The sequence below is a fragment of the Megascapheus bottae genome, chromosome 18 (genome assembly GCF_031878675.1).
Source record: "Megascapheus bottae isolate mThoBot1 chromosome 18, mThoBot2.hap1, whole genome shotgun sequence".
Taxonomy (NCBI): Eukaryota; Metazoa; Chordata; class Mammalia; order Rodentia; family Geomyidae; genus Megascapheus; species Megascapheus bottae.
Window position 1 is genome coordinate 36048957 of NC_143526.1, and position 23931 is coordinate 36072887.

A 23931-nucleotide genomic window follows, 5' to 3' on the forward strand; every position below is an offset into this window, starting at 1 on the left:
TTTACGACCCCTTCTTTGGAGGGTGGTTTGGGTTGTGAGAAAATGATGGACAAGCTGACCCACATTGAGTTACCCTGCCATGGCTAGAATTTCTGTCTTTTACCCCTAAAGCTCTTTAAAGTTCCTCCATTTGAAATGATAGAAGCCAGTGTCATTTTTTTTCTCTTCTAGCTATCATACCCTTTCCTGAGTAGGAAAAATCCTGACACTTGTGTTAAGTAGCCTTCTGTCTCCCTTTCCCCTGTTTGGATGAGCTGAGAGCTGAGAACAGAGCATGCAACATGCTATGACCAAGCTGTAGGCTCTTTGAGGCTGGGAAGGACCATCTTAGGACAGAGAACTTGAGGTAGGGGAGGCCAGAAAGACCAGTGGGTGCTATGCTGTAGGGACTATCCCATCAAAGGAGAAGAGCAAATTAGTTCTAGGGTTCTTCTGCCTGCCTTTGCTTTGAGATGTTTCCTTTGAATCTCCAAAGTGTCAGCCTTCCTTGATCAAGTCTGTTGTCCCTAGACTTCTACACAGCTCCTTGCCAATGGAAGCGGCTTCCTGGGGCTCCTTTCATGTCCTCTCCTAGTAGGCTTAAAGGCATGAATTGCTGACCCTAATCTGTAGGAAAGCAGAGACTCTGAGCTTCTCCTAGGAGTTGAGTCTCATGATCCACCACTTATTTTGTTCCAGCAACAAAATAATGAGCAGACAGACAAAATAAATATGATATTATAAAGCACACGCTTAAGGGGATGGTTTCACAGTGTCTGATGAAAGGAAAAAGAAACAACCCCACTGATCCAGGGGGGAGCCTTCTCCAGCAATAAGCTGGATGCATCACTGAAGAGGTCTGTTGGCTTCTTGTTGCCCACAGGGCAGCATCTGTATCCTCTGTGGGGCATCTGTTTCCTGGCCCTGGTTCACCTCCTGTCACTACTCCTGTTCTGCTACATTCTAGCTGGGCTTCATTCCCAACTCTGACCCTCCTGATACCTTTCTTCTTTTTTAACACCTCATTGGCATTGTACATATGGACACTTTGGCTTGCATTTCTTCCCTTCCCTTCCTGCTAAGACCCAGTTGGAATGGAGGTTGCTCAGGAAGCCCTAGGCAAGACAAGTCTCTCTTGTGCCTAGGCTCAGAGAACATTGGTAGGCTCTATTATTATTGCACTGTAGTTCAGTTTCCCCACTATGCACTGAGCCCTTGTGGGTAAAACTTGTGCCTTATTAAATTCTGCAACCCTCCTATCCTGTTCAGGGCAACACTAGCCTGCAAAATGGAGCATCCTGGGTCTCAGGCCACCTAAGACTTCCAGATATTGTACCTAAAGACTAGATAGAGACAAAGGTTGAGAGAATGTCCCTGGCTGGCTCATTCATAGTCTGAGGGAATAAAAGAATTGTTTTCACCAAGGAAGAAATCAGATAAAACTAGCTTTCCTGGGAAGCCAGGAATGAATTACTAAACTATATCTGAAATTCAGTGCTTCCCAAAAGAACTGGCATCAGAAAAAAAATAATTAAATCTTCACTCATGGAGTTCTTTGCTCAGAAGCTTAGCCTTATTTTTCCTCCATAAAGTAATTGCTTGGCTAAGAAAGTCTAAAGAAATTGGTAGAGAGAAGTTCATGGCCATTATCTTTTTTCTTTCTGGAACTCAGGACAGCACGTTACCTTGATTTCCTTAGCTACAGAATGGTGATGAAAACTGTGCCTTGCTGGGATACTAAGGACTGTGGGAAGTGCTATGGGAAGTGCCAAGCATGACACTTGGCATACAGTAGATGTTTCAAAATGTTGGAATCCTTCCTTGACTTACTCATACTTTGGGTGAGACCCACAGTCTCAGGCCTAATTTCTTTGGCCTACTTAGAGCCAAAGGTTGGCTGAATCTTAAAGAACTCTTTCAATATGGCAGCTGAATTGCCTTAGGAAGGAGTTAACATTTGGAGAGAGATTATGCATAGAGCTAGAGCTCTGTCTACCTGCCAAACCAGGGATTATCTTGGAGTAGCCCATCTTCTTTCCTTGTTCTGCAGCTATGTTATTCTCATGGTTGAACTTTCTAAGGATTGCCAGGAAAACAAAATAACAGGCACAAGAGATTTGTCTTGGAGCTACACATTCCAACTCCTACCCTACCTTTTGACATAAATGACTATGACTTTATACCCTCAAAAGAAAGTTTCTCATCACGTACACTCAGAAAAATAATCTCTGTTCATCTCTCCCTAAAGGAATTTTCACCCAGAAGACACAGGGGTTACAGACAAGCCAGCCAGAGCCCTGCTCACAGAGGGTGGCACCTTTTACAAAGATGAGGAAGAGCAACAGCATTTCCACACCTTTCCACACACCATAAAAAATATCGAAGAAAACCTTTAGTGAAGTGTGCTGTGGACACAGCTGGCTGGCTGGTGTTTAACACAAGTTCAAGGCCTGGGCTGGCAAAGGAGGAGAGGATGGTAGCGGGCCAAGCCCCATGCAATTTAGATGTGAGAATGGAGAGGGCATCTTATGTGGTCTACAGGGCATCCTGAGGTCACACTGATCTAGACTGGCATATGTCCAGTGTCAGAGGCCTCTGAAGGAATTTAGAAGGGGGAAATAGAGCAGTGACTTCCAAAAGCCCTGATCTTAACCATGAGAGCATGGAGGACTAGAACCCACATCCCCAACACACATAAGAGCAGGAGAGGGCTTGCCCGCCTCCTACTCCCCAGCACCTGCACAGTCAGTTTGCCACAAGATTCACAAACTCTGAAAAAACGAAAGCAAGAGGTCTGGGAACCGGAAGTCTCGGGCCTTGCTTGAGTGCACACTTCTGGTTGGGCACTAGGCTGTGGCTGGTCAGGTACAGAAGGAAAGCCTAGCACCAACAGAACAGTATCTCCTCCACTTGCAGGGAACCCTCCGGAAGGTATGGAGCTCTCCATGGAACATGGGGCCCCAGTCTTCGTTCTCCTTGGTATTAGGCTGAGGTTCCACCCATGCGCCCCTGAGCTCAGTCACTGTCATAAAAGGGATCCGGCTGCAGCAGTCTTGGGATTCCAGCAGGTTCTCTCATTCCACAGGGCTAAAAGGAGCTTAAATATTCCAGTGCCACTTCGTATACAAATTTATACTGTTCCTGGGATTGCAGGATTGGGGTGGGAAGCGAAATAGAAAAAAGAAGAGGAGGCACAAGAGAGACAGAAAAAGGGAAAAAATATTAGATTAGATGTTTGCAGATTTTAGAGGAAATTCTGTCTACAGCCACCCTAAAGTTTGCTCAAATTATCCATATCTGGACATTCTTTAGGATTCTGGCTGATATGACTTTTATTCAAGTTTCCCCAAATATCCATCTGGGATTCCCCCTCCTGTTATCTTTTGTTTTTCACACCAGTTTGCTATGCACTGCTGTGCCTAGCGCACTCACTGATAGCTGCTAAACATGAAGATTTTGAGTCTGCCAATCTAGAGTGAGGCTCGAGATTTTTGCCTTTCTTATAAACCTCCAGGTGACACTGCTGGTGGCGGTGTTTGGACCACATTCTGGGTTAAGAGGTCATCTGAGTAAGATCCTCCCCTGAGTAGGCAGTGTGGATTGATCTTACAGCTGCTCTGATGGCCTGTCCCTACAGTTGTACTAGCTCTTCATTATAGTTTAACTAGTGCCCTAGTTCAATGAACATTAAGTGGAATAGAACAGGTTTGGACTGAACTGTTCATCTAGAATCCTTTCCTCCAAGCCTGAATTAGTGATTTTTCTTAGGAGCAGGCAGAAAGTAAAACAAAGTAGGGATACTGAGATTACTATTCTGACTGTCCTGCAAAACAGTCAAGTTGATGAGGTTGGAAGGGGATGGGAACAGGGCAGGCAGCTGTGTATGCAGAACACGGACTGTAGGTATTCAGCAAGCTTCTAGCTGTTGGACATGTTTTACTATTTGATGTCACTTTTCCAAGTCCCGGAAGCTTTGAATGTCTAGAGGTGGAGGAACAGCTCTCCGGAACTCACCAGGGTCTCCACCATGTTGGATTTGTTGTTCCTCAGGGTTTTTACGATGTGGAACACGTCAATGATATTCTGCTGCTGGATCATCTCACACACACTGCAGATGGCGCAGAATGTCCCGCTGCGGCCTCCCCCGTTTCTAAACACAGAGTGAGGAAGTGAGCTATAATCCTGGGTGACCCCTGCTCCCACACTGGGCACCTGCTGACAGTAAAGCCACGCGATAGAAGTGAGGATCGGCTACCCTGGAAAAGGCAGGGTAAGGCCTGATGAAAGCTTTCAGCCCGAGTGGTAAGTTTTGGCTTGGGTCCTATTGGTGCCAGGAATCTTGAGGCCTGGGCACTGTCTCTTAGCTTTTATGCCCAAGACTGTTGGCACTCCACTTGAGCTGCAGCTCCACTTTAACCTTTTTGATAGTTATTTGGGGATAAGTGTCTCATGGTTTTCCCGCCTGGGCTGGCTTCGAACCATAACCCTCAGATCTCAGCCTCCAGAGTAGCTAGGATTACAAGCGTGAGCCATCGGCACATGCCTTGGTATAGGACCTTTGAAGGCTTCATCTGGTTAGTTCTCCAAGCCTATGATTGCCGCCTAGAGCCTGCTGACCATCAGGGCAGGATACTCTTGTGTCTTTGTATGCTGCCTACATCTCTTTCTAAAACAATGCCCTGGTCTTCCTACATATCCACTGAAGACAATGGGAGGCTCCAGCTCGTTTTCCTCTTTCTTCCCATCCTGCTCCAAGGACTTCAGAATTCCATCAGCATAAAGCCAGCCAGCCCAGACTCAGACCTGGGTATCTGGGAAGCCTCTCCCTGTCACTCTGCTTTAAGGAGAATCCTATCAATCATGAAGATAGGGATAGAGTGGTCTTGGCAGGGTATCTCTCTGTTGCTCTTTCTTTCTATGGTTTATCAATCATCTTCACAGAAACACCCTTCAACGTCTTTATAGAAAGCTCCTTTAGGAATCTTCCAGATTCTGAACTCCTGGGCATGTTGCCAAGATCAGCTAATGATTTCATGTAACGATCTGTGTCTAAGAAACATCTGGACAGAAACGAAGGTCCTCCAATCTCTCAGATGTTTTACCTACAGGTCTCCCAATGACCAGAGGCTTCCAGTATAGAACTTTCCCTCCCTCTTCCCACTCCTGGCAAAGGACAGTCCAGGGACCTCTCCAGGGTATAATGTCTCTGTTGGTGAAATGACACTGCTGTATTGGTCACTTCGACTAGGGGAGTCATGCGTAAATAAGTATACTAAAACAAAAGGCAGGTAAAACACACACACACACACACACACACACACACACACACACACGTCTAAGAAGGGTTTCCAGGAAGCTTTTCTGAATTGAGAACAGTGTACAAGAGGAGTTGGTGAGAAGGTATGGCTCTTTGGGCCTGGAAGAATGAGACCTTCCAGGGTGGCAGGTACTCCTCTGCTAATAGTGGGACCATCTGCATGTGTGGAGGGAAATGGAGGGAGCAAGAGTTAGCAAGAAATCAGCTGCCAGTTTCTTGGCAGCCAGTTGTGGGCAGGGACAGTTGCTAACCTCAACCTGTGGCAGCATGAAGGGATGCTGGGATGAAGAAAATTAGAAAAAGCTGAGATAGATAAGAGATGAGAGATGAGAATCAGAGGGCAGGAGGGGCCCCAAGGCTCTCTGACACTTGGGCCCTGAGTCCCCCCACACAGGCATATTTCTTTGAGTTCACACAGGGAAGGTTACCATGGATACATGCAAAACACAAAACATACATATTAATATTATAATCAGAGCTAAAACAGACTTTGTGAGACACACTGGTTCCTTTATTCCTTTGAGACAGGAGACTGCAGCCCAGGGAAAGTCCAGACACGATGATGCTCACTTATTTAGTCCAAGGTTAGGCTATGAAGGCCTTTTGTCTAGCCTACAAGGTCCCTAGCACAGCTGCTGGCCTAAGGAAAGGGGTGTGGGGAGGGAGTGGTGCCCCAGTCTCCTAACCTTCTCCAGAGCTGTCTGGTTTAACCCTTCCAGGGCCAGCTCTTAGCATTTCAACTTCTGGATCCCTTTCCAGGTTTCACAGCTCACTTTCAGAGTTTCCTACAAGAGACAGCTTAGAGAGGTTGATGTCACCCATCAGCCTGACAGTGGCAGCCACATAATCTTCCTTGACTCCACTTAGAGCTGTACCTTTATGACTCTTAAGATCTCAGGATGCACTTATGTGTTTAACCTCTCTTAAGCTCTAACTTTGCTGACATGTGTGTGTACCGCCTGTTAAGTGAACAATTAGCTGGATTTGAAAAGACTAAACCTCAATTCTCAGGTCAGTACAATCTTACTAATGCTTCCACTCACTCTAGAGATAATTATCTGGGAGGGAAGGAGGGAAGAAGGGAGGGAGGGAGAAAGAGAAAGGAGGAGAAGAAGAAGAAGGAGGAGGAGGAGGAGGAGGAGGAGGAGGAGGAGGAGGAGGAGGAGGAGGAGGAGGAGAAGGCTGCCTTTGAGTCAAATTTTCCTGGAACACACAGCTTTAAGAATTGGTCCTCCCCAGATCATTTGCATTCTAAGAAGCAAATGAATGATCTGAAGCACACATTCCATACACAGCTGTGGTCACTTGCAGATTTGCCATGGATCTCAGATCTTTGTAGAATCTTTTGTGTGTGTGTGTGGGGGGGTGATCTCTTTATATTCCTAAAGTAAACTCTGTGACATGCTAACATAATTACATTTACATGTACATATTTGCCACAATGGTATTGTTGATCTCAGTACTGACATTATTTTTGTTTCCTATTTCCTGCCAGAACACTATTGGTTTAAAGATGATCTCATTCAACCCATAAACTGGACAGATAAGGAAAGCGAGGCTCACAACATTCAGTAATTTCCTTAATGTGGCACAGATTATGAAACACAGTCCTCACATCTGGTATAAAGACACTGGGCTTACATGGCTGGACAGTGCCCATTCTAAGACAGGAAGTAAAGGCTCCCTTTCACCCTAGTAACTGGTCTTGGGCCCACTGAGCTTCTAAAGATTCCTGGACTCTGCAGGTCCATGTATCAGTCCCCTTCTCTGCATCCCCATAATGCTTATGGTAAGGTATATTCCCAGAGGAAGCAGACTCAATGTGGTGGTGGGGAAGTGGCTGGCATACTAGCCAAGGGCCTTGCCACATCCATCATAGGTCTTCTCATAACCTGCCCCCATCCTTGTGCTTGTATTTTCTCATTACAAAATGATAACGTCTATGTCACAGATGGAATGAGGTGATTCATTTACAAAATGTCTGGCCTTTCCCTTTCTCTTTCTTTAAGAAATAATAGAGGAAGCTTTGATTAGTGGGACCCATTGTGTCCGGAGGTTTTTGTGACTTGACTGGCAGGACACATCATGCATCCTTTTGGGGAGTGAGGCTCATTTCCATATTGGGAACCCTTAGGTAGAATCTGCATCTGCCATATTTGTATGCAAGATCATGCCATATAATGAACAGTTTGGGAAAACTAGCTATTAAAAGATCACAATTGCTTTCAATATTTTGTGACTGGCTTTTTTTTATTGTTGTTGATTGTGGGGTTGAATTTAGGGTCTGGGCATGGTTCCTGAGCACTTTTTTTTCAAGACTAGCACTCTACCACATTGAGCCACAGCGCCAATTTGGTTTGTGAGTGGTTAATTGGAGCTAAGAGTCTCAGGGATTTTTCTGCTCAGGCTGACTTTGAACCAGGATCCTCAGATCTCAGCCTCCTGAGTAGCTAGGGTGACAGGTGTGAGTCCCGGGCACCCAGCCTGTGACTGACTGGACAGAGCTAGGACTGACACACGGGGCCAGTAGCATCCTCAAGTAGGCTCTACTACCCATCACCCCACGGTGATGGAGATACCTCCAGGCTACTTACAGGCAGTGAACCACAGTACGTCCCTCCCTGCCGTCGTACTGCTCCTGCCACTTCTCCAGCCGTCGAACCACTTTGAGCAGAGAGCGCTTGGAGGGAGGGATGTCCCGGTAGGCAGGCCAGCCAATGTACTGGAGGTGCTGGACTATGCGATAGCCATCCTGTGGCTGAAAACAGAGAACTAGTGAGGGCTGCTTTCCTCGAGATGCCCAGGGATGCTGAGCCTCCAGATACCTCTGAACACAGACTCAGTGGGGACTAAGCCGGGCTATCATGGAAGAACAACGGGATATTCCCACCTATACCCACCGCTCTACCTTTGTGCACATTGCCTCTCCTCCCCTCTCTACCTGGAAAACTCCTAGTCTTCAAATTTAATTTGATATCCTTCTCTCTAGATATAATTTTCCTCTCCAAAGTCAACTTAAATATTCCCCCCTTCTCTCTCTGTCTCTCTGTCTCTCTCTCCCCCCCTTCCATGTCCCCTGAGATTCATGACAGCACGTATCACCTCCCCATTAGGTAGGATCTTCAGAGGGCAGAAACTAAGTTCAACATACCGGGCTCCTAATAAAGACCAAATAATTAGCCACCATTTATTTCACAGCTTATTATTTTTTCTCCTCCTCCCCAGTAATTATGCAATGAACATTTTCTTGAAAGCAACAAATTATTTTCCTTCTCAACACTCATGGGACATGGCTCAAAGCTTCCAGGATCCAATAGAGAGCTGCATGAGTCAGTGCCAAGGCAGTGGGGTGAGCTAATGCCTGGGAAGTTTTGTCTACATGGCAGCGAGCGTGTCAGGAAACCCACAGATGGCAAGCTGGGCGCCACTCTGCATTTCTCCAGGTTGGAGCCATTGCCGGGTCTGTTGCTCCCGAATCGGCAGCAACATCCCTTCCCCAAGGATGATGCTCGGGAGAGTGTGACACAGACTCCTGGCTTGGCTCTGCAGGATCCTTTCCGGGCAACTTCCATCTGTTTTGCGGAGGAGAAGAATGGCAAGCAATGGTGGCTGCACACTCACCCGAGCCATGTTACAAATGCGGAATATCCTGTGGATGATGTCCTCGTCGATGTCGGCCGAGACGAACTCCACCTGGATGGGCCCATAGCAACCAGATGTCTTCTCTGGCCAATACTGCATACAGAGCTGACAAGAGGAAAGAGGTCACAGGGGGAGCCATGGACAATGTGGGAAGGACAGCAGCGTCCTTCATCACAGAGCCTTCCTTATTTCTGATATTTGGCAGGCCATGTAGTTTAGAACGGCAAATAGCAAATTAGACTTGTGGTTTCTTTTGTTGGGGAGTAAAATGTCAGGATTCTGAACACAAACTCTGGACTCCAAAAGCTTTGCCATGCAGATTTCCAACCATTTGTTTACATTTGACAAGCCTTGGGTTTTCTCCTTCATAAACTGGTGACAATATCTACCTTGAAGTGCTTTTGTCAGGATTAGGAAGAATGCAGAGGGAAGGGCAGACACAATCTGTTTTTTAATAACTGTCAAAGTTGTGGCAGACATGTCCCTGTACTCCATTCTTACACAGGGTGCAGTAGCAATTAGATTATGATGACTATAAAAGAAAATATAAGCTTTGGCATCTGGCCCTACTGGATCCAAATTTGGGCTCTGTTGACTACTTGTCACATGCCCCCAACCTATTTTTCTCGTCAGCAAATTGGGATAATTATGCTTCCTTTGTCCCATAGGAAAAGCCACATACCATGAAGAGATCTTGTTGATATCTGTCTAATTTTTTAAACTGAATTGGGGAGAGATAAAAACTATAGCTGAAAACAATAAGACATAGTTGCCTCTCAATATATTAGTGACTCTCAGAGGCTGTTTTGTCTTCCCAAGAGGCATGTGCTAAAAGGCCTGGCCTACTTGAGGATTGTGATCAGCATTGAGTGATGAGAGGCCAAAATGCTTCTGCATATCCCGCAGTGCCTAAGATAGTTCCTTTTAAGTTGTGACTTCAAATATTGGTAGTGCAGACACTGAGAGTCCCTGGCCTAAGATCATAAACTTGTCATCAAGAAGGAGAGATATCTCATCTATCTGATGGGCTGCGAGATGACTTTGTTGAGGAAAGAATATTGGTGGAAATGGCAGGTATGTGGCTGTGGGGCAGGAAAGCACCTGTCTTCAGTTTCCTGGCTCCCTAGGGCCATATAGTTGGCTCCTGTCCAGGGCTCCAGGGCCCAGACATGAAGCACAGAGGCTAACTACAATTGAGGTTGCAGACTTGCTGTGGCCACTCAAGTGTAGACAGACACCATATCATAGAAAGGCACCTCAGAAGATGTGCAGTTTGGAATTGTTTCATCCATGGGGTGTTCCCCAGTACACATGCGCCTGCAGGCAGGAAGCTAGAATGATGGAGGTGACTCACAGAAGTGCAGTGGCTTTCTCTGCTACAGAGGGAACCAAGCGAGGGAACCATTGGCTTCTCTTTTATTGATGGAGAACAGATAACTCACCCTGGGAAGTTACATATCACAATGTCTTACTATGTCCTTTCTCCAGAAGTAGAATTAGGAGAGAAGAGGAGGAAGGAGGGGAATATAAGAGGGGGAAAATCACAGCTCTTGTCTTTCTCACTGTGGAAAGCCATAATTCTTCCTTAGAGATAGCATCATTAACCGTATAACAGTGGTTGAAATACTATGGCCCTCATGCCATAGTAAATAAAGGTCGGCAAACAAATGAGAATAAAACATAGCCACAATCACTTGTCCTTACCTCATAACTATTCTACATAGGTGTTTTGACTTACATTGGGGCTACATCCCCATAAACCCATCATGAGCAGAAAATACTATTAATCTCCCTCCCCAAATAAAATAGAGCACATATGCTGGCATTAGTGGCTCATACCTATAATCCTAGCTATTCAGGGAGCTGAGATCTGGGGAATCTCACTTTGAGAGCAGCTGGGGAAGAAAAGCACTCTAGTCTCTACTTCCAAAATAACTATCCAAAAGCAGGACTGGAGACTCAAGTGATAGAGCACTAGCTGAGCAAGCCAAAGTCCAATGAATACAAGACCCTGAGTACACATCCCAGTACTGTGTGTGCGTGTGAGAGAGAGAGAGAGAGAGAGAGAGAGAGAGAGAGAGAGAGAGAGAGAGAGAGAGAGAGAGAGAGAGAGAACACAGAGAAACACAGAGAAACACAGAGAAACACAGAGAAACACAGAGAGAGAAACACACACACACACACACACACACACACACATGGAGAGAGAGAGAGAGATAGAGAGAGAGAGAGAGAGAGAGAGAGAGAGAGAGAGAGAGAGAGAGAGAGAGATCCCTCATTTAATACATGCAACCTACTGAATATTGTAACTTAGCAACCCAGGAGTGCATAAGGTAGACTATTCCTTGTTTCCCCGTGCTATCCACTGGCTAACTGCAGCTTGCTACTGTGATACAGATTTACCTGACAGTATCATACTATGTGTCACTAGTCCAGGAAGATCATCAGATTCAAAATTTGAAATATGGTTGACACGGAGTGCTTATTTTATTCACAATGCTTGTGAAGTTGCAAAGAAAAAAAATGAAAGTCTAAATGGAATCCCTGTAAGCTGGAGATTGCATTTCAATTCGAAGGATCCGTCTTCACGTCACTCTTTGTGAGTAGCGAAGGCATGCACCATTGCGGCACTGGTGCTGTGTTTGCTGTGTTTCCCAAGCGTCTCCATCAAGGGCTAATCGAGCCTGTTGAGAAAGGCGGGGTGAATGTGTGTGAGTGGAGAGCACTGGTCACCCGGGGCTTCCATGGCTGGACAATCTGCTGCTGCTGAGCTGTGCAGAAATGACAAATCCATGATTTGAACTTCATTTCTCTTTGCCATTGGCTCTTCTGCCTTGCAACCTTCACAGTAATGAGGAACTGGGACAGATAAGCCTGTGACTGGCTGGAGAACATGGAATTAATCAGAGCTGCCCACTTTAAAAAAAAATAATTGCCTTTATCGCTTGCATTGAATTTAACCTTGCCAGAATTTGGCTGTGATCCTGACATGAAGTGTACGGATCCCAAGCTTCATGGAAAGTCTATTACCCCCAATATTTTCTGTCGGGGGTGAATGTGGACTGATTTGTCTCTTTTAATAAGATTTCCAGACCAATTTCTCAAGCTAATAGGTTCAACTATGCCTCAAACAAGACTCCTATATTTTGGGGACACTTCTGCATTGGATTTTTTTCCAGGTTACTCTCCCCGAATGCCCAGAGGGCTAGGGAAGATGGTAAGGCTTTTCTGCTTCTAAATCAGAGCCATTCTTTGACATGAGTTCCCTAATTTATAAGCCCACATCATCAGCAGCACTGGTGACACTTGGCTGAGAGATAGGTGGTTAGATGTGGGTTTGAGATACCAAGGCTATCTCTTCAAAGCCTAAGACACTATATATAATCTAGCCATGGGAAATGGGAGAAGAAAGCAGAAGAAAGCCATGTGCTTTGTTCCTCGTGACTTTCTGGGGCTTGGAAGTGATTTTCATCCACACGAGATGTAGTCTTGGGTTGAGTTCATGATTGTCCTTGTATCCAAGCATGTGGTTGGCCCTTGTGTGGGAGCTACCATTCGGGTTTATGCATGTTGTATAGTACAGGGTGGGAAAATACACTGGTGTCTCCACTTAAAATGCCTGAGGCTCAAATACCAGCTCAATCACTTTCTAGGTGAGTAATGTGGTCAAGTCTTTTAGCTCTTCCAGGTTTCAAGTGGCTGTACATTTTCATACTGATGTGTGTGTCGTGTGCCACTCAATGCACATAGCTATACAGATGAAGCAGCAATATTCAAAACAATATGGATAAAGGAAAGTTTCTATTTTAGAGTTCTAAGTCCTTAGGACAATTTCTCTTTGGAATAATACCCAGAGAACTGTCTTACAAAAGAATCCCTCATCAGTGAGCTTCTTGGTGTAGCTGCACAGTCAGGTAGCATTGTGGTAAAGGAGACGTTTCTTGAGAGGGGCTCAGAAAATGAACCAAGGAAGGCAGAAGGCAACTCAATGTGCAATGCGATCCTTCTCCGAAGCTCTTAGCTATTTTGTAAGTTTACAAAAGCATATACAATGCTCGGTGTCCACAAATCTTAATGGAAGCCAGAGCCAGCAAAAAATCAATTGACAAAAGAATAAGCAGAGTCCACATGTGTGAATGTGCATGTGGTACCAAGGAATTAAACCCAGGGCTTCATGTGTCCTTGGCAAGTACTCTACCACTAGGCCACACTCCTGGCAGAGACTCTAGAAACAGAGATGAGGAAGCTCATTTGGTCCCCAAGTCCAGCTAACCTTAAAGCCATGCAGAACACTCCATGTAAGCTTGGGCTTTTCTTTCCCAGATAGAAAGCTTGTAGTTGGCTGTCTGTATGAACAGGTTCAAATTCCTCAACCTGGAGTCTAGAGCAGTCTGTTTCCCCTCCCTTCTTTCTCAGTGCTCCTACTACTTTATTTCCCAATCATGTGGGGGGGGGGGTGCTGTCCAAAGGGAGCTCTAACCACTGAAGATGGACACAGCCAGGGATGATAGCCACAAGTTGAGGGAAAGAGCTCGCCTTATTATCTCTTATTACTTGGAAGTGACCACACATTCTTCCTGGGGAGAAGCACTGGGGCTTTGGCTATTATTGGCAGAATGAGTGAAACCAAGCAGAAGTGGAGAAGCCTAAGCAGACAGCTCTGGAACAGCTGCCATCCATTATTCCACCTCGTGATCTCCATCACTGTTGGAGCCACAGAAAGATGTCCTTTGGGGGTTGCAAGTTCACCCGTGAAATGTAACAAATGTGGAGGGAGCCTGGCTTGTTAAACATCCTTTTCTTGCTGATGAAATCAGAAAGCTTGTTAGTCGCCAGAATAAACATGCTCTGATGAGGTGAATGAAAACTAGCAGATGGACCTATTTTTGGAAGAAAAAAACCACACACACTTATTTTGTGCCATATTTCAGCACACCTTAGTTATGCCTTGGTTAATTAAAAAAATGCTTTGATATGATAGAAAGATCAAGTAATATTATAGCTTCCGAAATCAAAGCCTCTGCTTATCAAGGATCCCATGATACACAGGGGCTGCCAGGCCATCCAAAAGGTGAAATGATTTAATAATTTATAGGCAGAAGTGTGAAAGAATCATTTGCTTTTAAAATTCTGATTAGCAATTCAAAAACTCCCTTAAACAGATTCTGTAAAACATTATAACTGACTTTAATACAGTGTCCAGTTAGGAAGGCAGACTGTGGGAGAAGAGATAGGAACAAGGGGAGAGAAGGACACACACAAACAGTGAGTGAAGGAGATTCCTTTTGCTGTCCTGATAGCGGAATCCAAGTTCATTTCCAAGAAGGGACAGGTGTTTAGTGGGGGGAAGACAAGGCTCGGGGCCCAGAGCTAGGTGCTCTGGAGATGGCTGAATTTGGCAGAAAAAGGAGCAATCTTTTGGGAAGGCTTGGGAAAGCTCAGGATGAGCTGGGAGAGGAGGTGGACAGAGGAAAAAATGGTTTGAATAATAGGATGGGGAAGAGATGGGGCTATGGGGTAGGGAGGAAGGAAGGTGGGGCTTAAGAATGAGTATGTACGATGTTCAACCTTAGATCTGGGAATTTGTGGGAAATATGCCTCACGTTGCTCCCACTCAAGCCTTAGCTGGGAGTTGGAAATGGACATGAGCTTGAGAGACCCTTCCCTTAAAGTGTCAGAGTGGATGATGGATTTTCTGCACAGCATGAGGAATAAGATTCCCAGCCAATTTTATCGAATCCTTCAGAGTTAGAAGGAACTTGACTAATATCTGGGTCATACTAGTCTAACAGCGGACAACACAGAAAGAAAGCAAAGACATTGCCGGGCAATACAACATGGAAGTAATGAGAAGAAAACTTGAAGAATTAAGAGCCCTTAACCCAAGATATCCTCTTTCATATCATCCCAATTATTCCAGGCCAGCAGAGAGAGGGGGGGTGGGGCATGCACACAGCCCCTTACAAACTCAGACCTGAGGCTGGCTGAGATTCCATATATTTTGCTAGCATCTTAGGCTATGCTTTGTCAAGCTGAGATAACAATGGAGACGCCAATGCTTGCTATTTACCCTTCAGGCATGATAATGGCAAAAGACATGGGAAATGTCACCTTCTTCCCCTGGAAGGATGGAGAGCTTGTGCCCCCTCCCCCATGGACTCTACCACAGTCTTCTTTCTATTCTTGAACCTATGCATATTCACCTTTCATCATGGGTTTTGTGTTCCTTGAAGACTTAGGATTTCCACAGTGGGAGCCTCAGAACTTGGCAAGCTATGGGCTCTTGCTTGTTTTAAGGCATGTGCCTTCTCCACATCTCTACACAGTAGGAGATGGGCGATCATCAGGCCCTAGGACTTGGAAATCCATTATAAAGTGATTGTAAATTTCTTCACTATCCTTGGCAGGAAGTGATGGGTAAAGGTCAGCAAAGGCCATGTGATCTTTGTTCAAATCCCTTCTCTTTTATGCCTTCGTCTCCTGCAAAATGAAACCGGTGGTTCCTAAAGCAGGGTGTGGAAAGTCAAGTAGACACCATAACCATCTCCAAGGTCTTTGAAAACTGAAGGAAAGGAGGGCTTGAAGCAACAGAATTCTTCTCCTGCAGTAATGGATGTCAGAGTCCTGGCAGCAGCCTTAGGGGCTTACCAGCAAAATGGGGGGAGTAGCTTCCTTCCTGCAGTCTCCAGGCAGACCCTCTTCCAGCCTCTAGAGGTGGCCTGCATTCCTTGTCTGTCTGTCTATATCTAGTTCTGCTTTTGTGTTACCCACTGACTTTCACCCACCTCTATTTTTCCCTCCTAAGGCCCCTTGCATTGGGCCTAGGATAACGTCTGTATCTCAAGGTCCACCACTTCGTTGTGTCTTCACAGTATTTTCTACCACACTAGTGAACATGATCAGAGGTTTCAGGGTTTAGGATATGGATATCTTTGAAGCTCTGTGGGTCTGTCCACCGCATGGCCTATCCTACAGCCAATGTGAAGGATCTTCTGAGTTTTCTAAAGTCGCTGGTAGCGTGGTGAGACTGCAGGGGGACGTCTTTCTGGTGTCTATTGGCCAGAGAAGAAAGAGCTCTTAGGACTTACAGCTTACCCTTGGTCTTCTTGGGTTACATCTTGCAAGTCATCTTATGTGACACCCAACAGTCTCTGCTGGAGCCACAGGTGTGACATTCATCCTCTCTGGATGATGACAGTTAGGACTTAAGGCAGACCTGGTCCACGTTGCTGGGCTGGCCCAAGTCCTGAGTTGCATTGGCAGGAACACTGCTGGCAAGCCTAAAGCTGATGCCACTTCCAAGAACCGCCTTCCCAGGTGCCAAAGGGTGCTTTTCTGGTGCTTATACTGTGTCATTGTTTATTTTTGCAAGGCGCCCAGCTGCTGTGGTGATGATATTTATATCAATAAGTGCTCTATTCATCTGCCGATTTCAGGGGATGCTTGCCAGCTGTGTATGGCAGCCAACCTCAGGGTGCTTCTAAGCCTGATGGTTTTGCATTTAGAGACTTAATTCTCTGTATCAACATCTGGGATTGAAACATGCCCTCCCACCCCCAAAAGAGAGCCATAGCAAACAGGTTTGACTTTGCATGTCCCCAAAGGAGGGTTCTTTGAAACACCAGTTCTATACTCAAGACGTAAGAAAAAGAGAAGAGTAAACAGGTTTTCATAGGCCCTGTCACACATCAAGTGTAGTCCACCTTTACTTTTTAGTGGTCGTGATGGTTTCTGATTCTGGAAATCTTCTGGGAGCACTGGAAATCCCCAATCATTTATTCCCATCATTTACTTAAGCTTCTAGTCTTTCCTCACTCAGGCACCAAGCCTTAGAGTTGTCCTGGATTCCTCCTTTTCCTTCACATTCCATCTTCCACCTGCTGGCATATTTTGCCAGCTGTTCCTCTTGCATGTATTTAGAACTCAAGCCACGGCTGTCCCTCCTGGTTCAGGCTCTGTTACTGCCACCTGCATACTGCAGGAGCTTTTTCTCTATGGTCTCTGCTTTTGCTCTCAGCAACTTACCTCCCTACCAAGACTCTGCTCTCCTCAGAGTAGCTGGCTGATCATCTGTAAGTAGTCAGATGATAGCGCCTCTCTGCCTAAAGTGTCAATGGCTCTCCAGTTCTCACAAACTGAAACCCCCAATTCTTTTTATGAAGCCAGATGTCCTTGGCTCGCACCTGTAATCCTATCTATCCCAGAGGCTGAGATGTGAGGATCACAGTTCAAAGCCAGCTCAGGCAGGAAAGTCCGTAGGATTCTTATTTTCAATTAACCAGCAAAAAAGCTGGCAAGCTGTGGTAGGGTGCCAGCCTTGAGTGGGAAATATAAATAAATGAGAGTGCTCAGGCCTGGAATTCAAACCTCAGTACCAGGACACACACAGCATATTCTTCCTATGACTTCTCCCCATGATTTCCAAAACTCTGTGATCTGGTCTGGTTATATCTATCACTGCAGTCTGCTCTCATCACACCCTTTCCTGTCCCAGAAACTCTTCTTGGAACACTGTCTCCTAGACAGAGGCACATGGGTTCACTCTCTTACCTCCTTTGTGTCCAGATTCAAATGTTCTTTAGCTGGCCTGCCTGAACCAGGCTATGATAGCTACATCCTCTGCCCTGTACCCAGCCTTCTGATCTCCCTCATACCACCTTCCTTCTTTGTCTTTTCCGTACCCTTGCTGCCTTCCTAACATACAGAATACATTAGAGAACATGTGCTGTTTCTCTTCTGTCTTCCCTTTTAGAGGAGAAAGTGCAGGAGATGGGAATTTTCTTGTCTGTCTTCCCTCACACAGTCCAAGATTCTAAAATAACTTCCAATGAATTGTGGTAGCAGATGTTCCATAAACATGGAGCGCATGAATGGAGGGAATGTCTTGAGAAGTCTCTCAAAGGCACATCCCAAATTGAACCTCACATTCAGCCCCTCCTACCACACATCTCCCTGCCTCCCTTACCTTCCAGCCTTCCCATGTGGGTTGGGTGAATCCTGGATGCTTGATGACCCAGATGAGACACTTCCCATCATCTGTAACTTTCTTCTCACTCACCTTCCAAGCACAGCTGCTCCAACAGTGGGAACATTCTTCCAAAACACTTCCTCAGTTCACATCTCCCTGGACCCCCGAGCTTCAACCCCTTCACACTTGTGACATCTCTCTGCTCACCTCTGGTCTCTGCCTCCCTGCTCTTGGACTGTACATTTTCACTGGAACCTTGGCTTCATCCCTCTATGGAGAAACTTTGTATAATCTCTTCTGACTGGGTAGAAAGTCTTTCTAACTGGGCTCCAGGGAGTGCTAGGTGCCCACAGTGTCTGAGTCTGACAGCCACTAATCGAAGGTGAATTATCAGTGTGGGTGATGGTCGGATCTCTGCCTCAGATTTCCATACTATCACCTTTTGGTTTTGTTTTATGCCAGTTCTGGGGCTTGAACTTAAGGCCTGGGTTCTGTCCCAGAGCTTTGCTCAAAGCTAGTCATCATTCCACTTCTGGATTTTGGTGGTTAATTGGAGTTAAGAGTCTCATGGATTTTACTTCCTGGGATGACTTTGAACCACAATCCTCATATCTAAGCCTCTTGAGTAGGTAGGATTACAGGCGCCTGGCCAAGAGCAACTCTTGATCTCTGTCTTATACAGTGGACTTGCACAAAAGCTTTTATTAGTGGAAAGGATTAGGTGGCTTACAAAGTAAAAATCTGACACAACACTTCAATCTAATGCCCAATCTCCTGAGCTTGGCACAGAGAATTTCTGCAAACTAGCTGAGTCTTGCTGGCATGTCCTGTCTCAACATGCTCTTTTTCTTTCAGAGTAGCCCTGGCCCTTGTCACAGTGGAACAGGAATTATCTGCAAACAAGCCTACATTTATCTGCCCTGTCTTGCCCCTGCCGGCCCATCTGCCAGGAGTGCCTTTTTCCAGTTAGTTTATTCCCTGTACACCAAATTCTCTCTTGCCTTCCTCAAGGTCAAGGCCATCTTTCTCGAGGTCTCCCCTCACTCTCACTCTTTGGGCAGAATTGATTGGTCCCTGTTTCCTGGTCAACACAGCATTTCACTGCTGACCTCTATTACAGTATGAATATATGAGGATGGTCTAGTTTACCCATCTGTCTCTGTAGCAAGAGTCGAAGCTCCTGGAAGGCCGAGACTATAGCTCAGAGCCACAAGAAGAAAAGTTATTCCCACCCAAGGCCTTTATAAAACCAGAACTCATAGGTCACTATGATGAGTTGTGTTTTTGAGGTTTCCTCAAAGCAATGAAAAGACAGGTTTGCAAACATCTGAAAGGCGATTGCCATCAATTCCTCTGTGGAAGGGCTGCCTGAGAACAGAGTGGGCAGGACTCAGAATCTGTCTCAAGACATGCCCTGTAGGTCCTAAGTATGAAGATGTATCATAGGCAGATGATGTTTAGAGCAGGCATACCTAAAAGGGCAAAGTCTTGGGACAGGGCTCAGATTTTAATCTCCTAGGTTCAAGCTCCAGGTTCTACCAGCACATGGAAGAAGAAGGGCTTAGGTGTTGGATATAGACAGGCATTGGATTTTCTTCAGGGTCTGAGATGCCCCATGTTGGGAGGGGGACCTCTTAGCTTATAAGCTCAGTGTTAGAGAATGACCTTGAATGGTGTCTGAGACATAAATAATAGAGGCCGGCCCTGGGAGCTGCTGGCCAAGTAGTCACTACTGGAGGTTTGGAGTAGAGGATCCGTAGGAGTGCCCTTGTGTCTGCGGGCAGCAGACTGGGCATGCAAGTCAGACAATACCCAGCCCATGATACATCAACAGTGCTCATCACAGTCTCCTTCCAAATCTACAGCCTGGCTCTCCTGACCCACGCGGACCTACCTGTAGAAGCTAAAGCACCTCTACTTACCTGGGCAGTGTCCATCTCATTCAACATCACCACAGAGGAACAGTTATAATCGAAGACCAGCCTCCAGAAATCCGCTACGGTGTTGGGTAGAGGGTGCTGGGTGACCACAAAGGCAGCAGGCTGCTTGTGGCTCTGAATAAAGGAATGACAGAGAGGTTTTTGTGAATGACATATCTATCAATGTTATTCCAATGATGATGATGATGATGATGAGATTCGGATGGCTGCCAGAGGCTCTGATCTTGCCAAATGGATAGTACATAGAACCTGCCCAGTCTGTTATCTCCCAGTGAGTGTCCTGGGGACAAGGGGACCTTCTTCTAATGAACACATTCTCCTCCAAACTAAGACATTTCATTAGCAAAGTGTCACTTGGATGGGGATTATCTAAATAAATTATTTATGTCTTGGGGCTCAGCAAATAATTATCATTACAAGGTGAAATAAAAGATTCTGGATGCAGATCTGTGGCTCTGCCGGCCAACACACCTCTTGGGATGTAAAGAATCTGCCCTGAGCCTGTGATTCTGGAAAGCAGGAAGGGGGATGGCCACTGAAGGGGCTTATATTGCACAATTTACTCCTGGTTCTATGCTGGGTTAAGGATGAAACTATCCTGGCAGAAGATGGTAATGTGTCCTACAACCAATGGAGCAGTGAAAGGTTAGAGTTAGGGAGATATGGGGTATGAATCCAGCTTTGTGCCCTGTAAGTTATGGGTCATTCATCCCTCTATTCATTCACCCATTGTCAACCCTTTTATTCATCCATTTGTTAAGCATTGTTGGTAGAGATCTTCCTGTGGGGGCCATATAAAGGATTCTTTTACTTTTTTCTTTGTTTGTTGGTTGTGTGGCTTGGATCCAAGGCCTGGGAACTATCCCTGAGCTCTTCTGCTCGAGGCTAGTGCTCTACCACTTCGATCCTAGCTCCACTTCTGGTTTTCTGGTGGTTAATCTGAGATAGGAGTCTCAAGGACTTTCCTGTCCAGGTTGGCTTGAAACCATGGCCCTCACATCTCAGCTTTCTGAGTAGTTAGGATTACAGGCATGAGTGACTAGTGCCTGGCTGACATAAGGGTTTCTTAGCATTGGTAATTTACTACATGGCTCCAAAGCCTTGATTCTTTACCTGGAAAATAGAATTCATAAATCCAAAGTCATACAATTGCGTGAGACTTGTACAGGAAAAGACTAGTCAGCAAGAATCTGACTATAAGCCCACTACAGGACTCAGTACTGCAGGTGCCTAAATACAATGCAGCTCCAGTGAATAAATGAATTAATTTAGCTCCATTCCACAGGCAGGGGAAAAGGTGGCCCAGAAAATCAAAACAAAACAAAACAAAAGGCCTGTAAGGCTCTATAAACTTCCACTGGGCTCTGTCTATCATGATGCCCTGTGAGGAGGCATTTGGAAAGACGGAGTACTGTCTCTACTTTCTCAAGGATTTGAGGAATCTGAGAATTAGCCACATTCCCTTCGGAGATGGTTCCTGTAGGAGTGACAGGCCTTTTCAGTCGAGTTATATCTGAAGGAAATGGGGAGGAAAAAGAGGCAGAGACCTTAGCAAGCACGAACAAGACACTGTTAATATGGATGTATGCATGAAATAGGTCTATGTTCAAAGATCTGTATTCCGTCTCCTGGCCAATAAAAGGTTAGAGGAAGGATCTGGGAAGGCAAACTATTGAACTACTCAGAAACCAAATGCCCCAGCCATGCACAAACTAGCTTTTGATGTATTTCTAGACCTAGAAAAACAGAATCTAGGTTTTCAGAGACCACAGACACAGGGCTCTCAGATCCTTGGTTCCATCCTTCCTGATTTGGTTGACCTTCAGTTGACCTACTGATCCTTAATATCTCTGCAAGAAAAAAATGGAGAGAAGAATTCTCAAATGCAGAACGAGACAGTACAAATTCAGGCTCCGACAGGGGCCCAACACTCAGGATATGTTAGTTTTCTTTGCTTTTCCTTGTCTTGGTGATAAATGCACTATTAGGCCAGCATGCCTGACAAAGCCTTATCTGAAAATATGTTCGAGATCCGTGCTCCTGCTGGGTTTCAGGGATCAGCCAGCAATCCATTTCATGGATAACATCATCCTTTACCAGGGGAAACATTAAAAATTAACCCAGAGGACTTCATATTTTTCTGCTAGAGGCAAAGCTGCTATGGTTACCAGATAATGCACAGACTGAGCTGGAATACAGATAAGGAGTTTTTTTTTAATATAAGAAAGGCAAAGGCCCCAATGATGGCTTACAGGAGAAATGCCCTGTGGACAAAGAGAATATAATCAGAATCAGAGCTTAGAAAAAAGCGTTTGACTCCAGGCACCATCTAACCTACTAAGTAGAGGCCAGACACTTGCTTGATCCTTGCTTGGATGTAGAAGGCAGGAATATGATGTGGGGGAACAATGGTTTGAGGAGCTTGGATGTGTGGGTACACCCCTAGATCTCTTCTCTCATACACACACACACACACATACACACACACACACACACACACACACACACACACACACACACACACACACAGTGACCTTGGAAAGTCTTCAGCTGATTCCAGAGGTCTTTGCTATATTTCCAGCTCTTGGAACTAACCCAGACAAGACTCCCTACTTGTAGATTCAGAATTTCTATGGAAACTCCTAGCTCCTGTGGTCTGGGCCCAGGGCAAGCCTCTTAAGAGCTAAGATACTGGCCTCCCATCACTTCCTTGCAGCCCACACCTAGGATTTTTGAGGGGAATTTTGGGAGGATCACAGATTAGAGAAGTAGCTGGATTTGATTATAAAAGAGAGCACTATACACTCTGTCCTTTCTAAGAGAGATGAGGGGGCCATTGGGGCTACACAGATGTGCCCTCAGGGTGGGGAGTGGTGGATGGGCAGACTTAAAAGGTACAATATCTCTATCTTACTGGATCAAGCAAACTGTGGGTAGGCTCAGAAATAGAACTGAAGGGCAGAAAGCCAAAGAACTTTGGGTTTGGTTTTGCCACATTGTTTTCTAGGTGACCTTGGGAGTATCTCTTTCAAAATATGGCCTGTTTCCTCTGTTGCAGTGTGCTTGGATGAACAAGATGATTCCTGATACAAACATCTGTACATCTGGAGGTAGGATGCTGAGAACTAGAAACCCCAGGGAGAAGCACATGAGTAGAAGCACAGGTCTCACTAGAGGTGGGGCAGACTATCCCAAACCACAGCAAAGTCCCCTTCTTGCAATGATGGTGGAAAATCGGGTGATGTTCATAACAGGGTAATCAGGAATGTGGCCTGCTTCCCGTCCTTGTTCCTTTTGCTGCCTTCCATCACTGGCCACATAGCCACTTAGGGAGCACCTACACACACCCCCTTCCCTCTGCCTTTCACAGGAGTTGTCTGGGAAGCGGAGTGGGCGGGGCCAGCAGACAGGACGTAGGTCTGTATTGTGAAGTGTTCCTCTGGCTCAGGGCAAGGTCTGGAATGAGAAATGCTGCCAGATCTGAAAATCCAGCTGCGAGCCAGCTCCCCTGGAGATGAGAGGGGGGTGGGGCAGATCTGGTAGCTTTGTGCTGTCACTGAAGTCACTTTAAGCATTGGCTTTATTCTCTCCGGGCTCTTTGAGCCAGGGTGCCAAGAGCATAGCTTCTGCCTAGGTTTCAATCAGAAACCTCAGGGAATACTTCTAGAGGACAGCCATCAGAAGCAAGATGGCCAGGGAAGTCAGGTTCCTGAAGTCTGGCCACCTATGTATGCCTTGGGAAGCAGCTCCCTCTCCCGTGATGGCAGCCCAGGGGCTTTCTGCCAGGGCTCAGCTTACGTCCATCAATGCTGCATTGATGTAGTTGCTGGACTCGCCATCCACTGAAATGAGGAAAGGCAAGCAGCGGTCCAGAGGCAGGACATCCATGTTCCGGTTCTTATCGTGGTTCCGGGGCAGGAGCCCAATGCTGCAGTCCTCAGGCCGGACTCGAGGGGTGACGATGTTGAGTGTCTGTGGGGAACAAAGGTGGGTAAGAGAGACACTGCTCCTCAATCTCAAGAGAGACATTGGCTCCTCAACAGGGCAGGGATAAGTTCCAGCCAAACTCAGTACTGTCTCTTTGC

General features: G+C 46.0%; 1 protein-coding gene across 1 annotated transcript in view; it reads right to left on the reverse strand.

Moving 5' to 3' along the window:
* Positions 1-2778: 2778 nt before the first annotated feature.
* The window catches only part of Ptprt (protein tyrosine phosphatase receptor type T), a 679440-nt gene continuing 658287 nt past the window's right edge, over positions 2779-23931 (reverse strand). Inside the window, exons 26-31 of the mRNA XM_090352716.1 lie at positions 23645-23818; positions 19829-19960; positions 8918-9043; positions 7891-8054; positions 3994-4129; positions 2779-3120 (exon numbers count right to left, since the gene is read on the reverse strand). Coding sequence (XP_090208842.1) covers positions 3067-3120; positions 3994-4129; positions 7891-8054; positions 8918-9043; positions 19829-19960; positions 23645-23818 — 786 coding nt within the window. The 3' untranslated portion in view covers positions 2779-3066. The remainder of the gene's footprint in view (positions 3121-3993; positions 4130-7890; positions 8055-8917; positions 9044-19828; positions 19961-23644; positions 23819-23931) is intronic.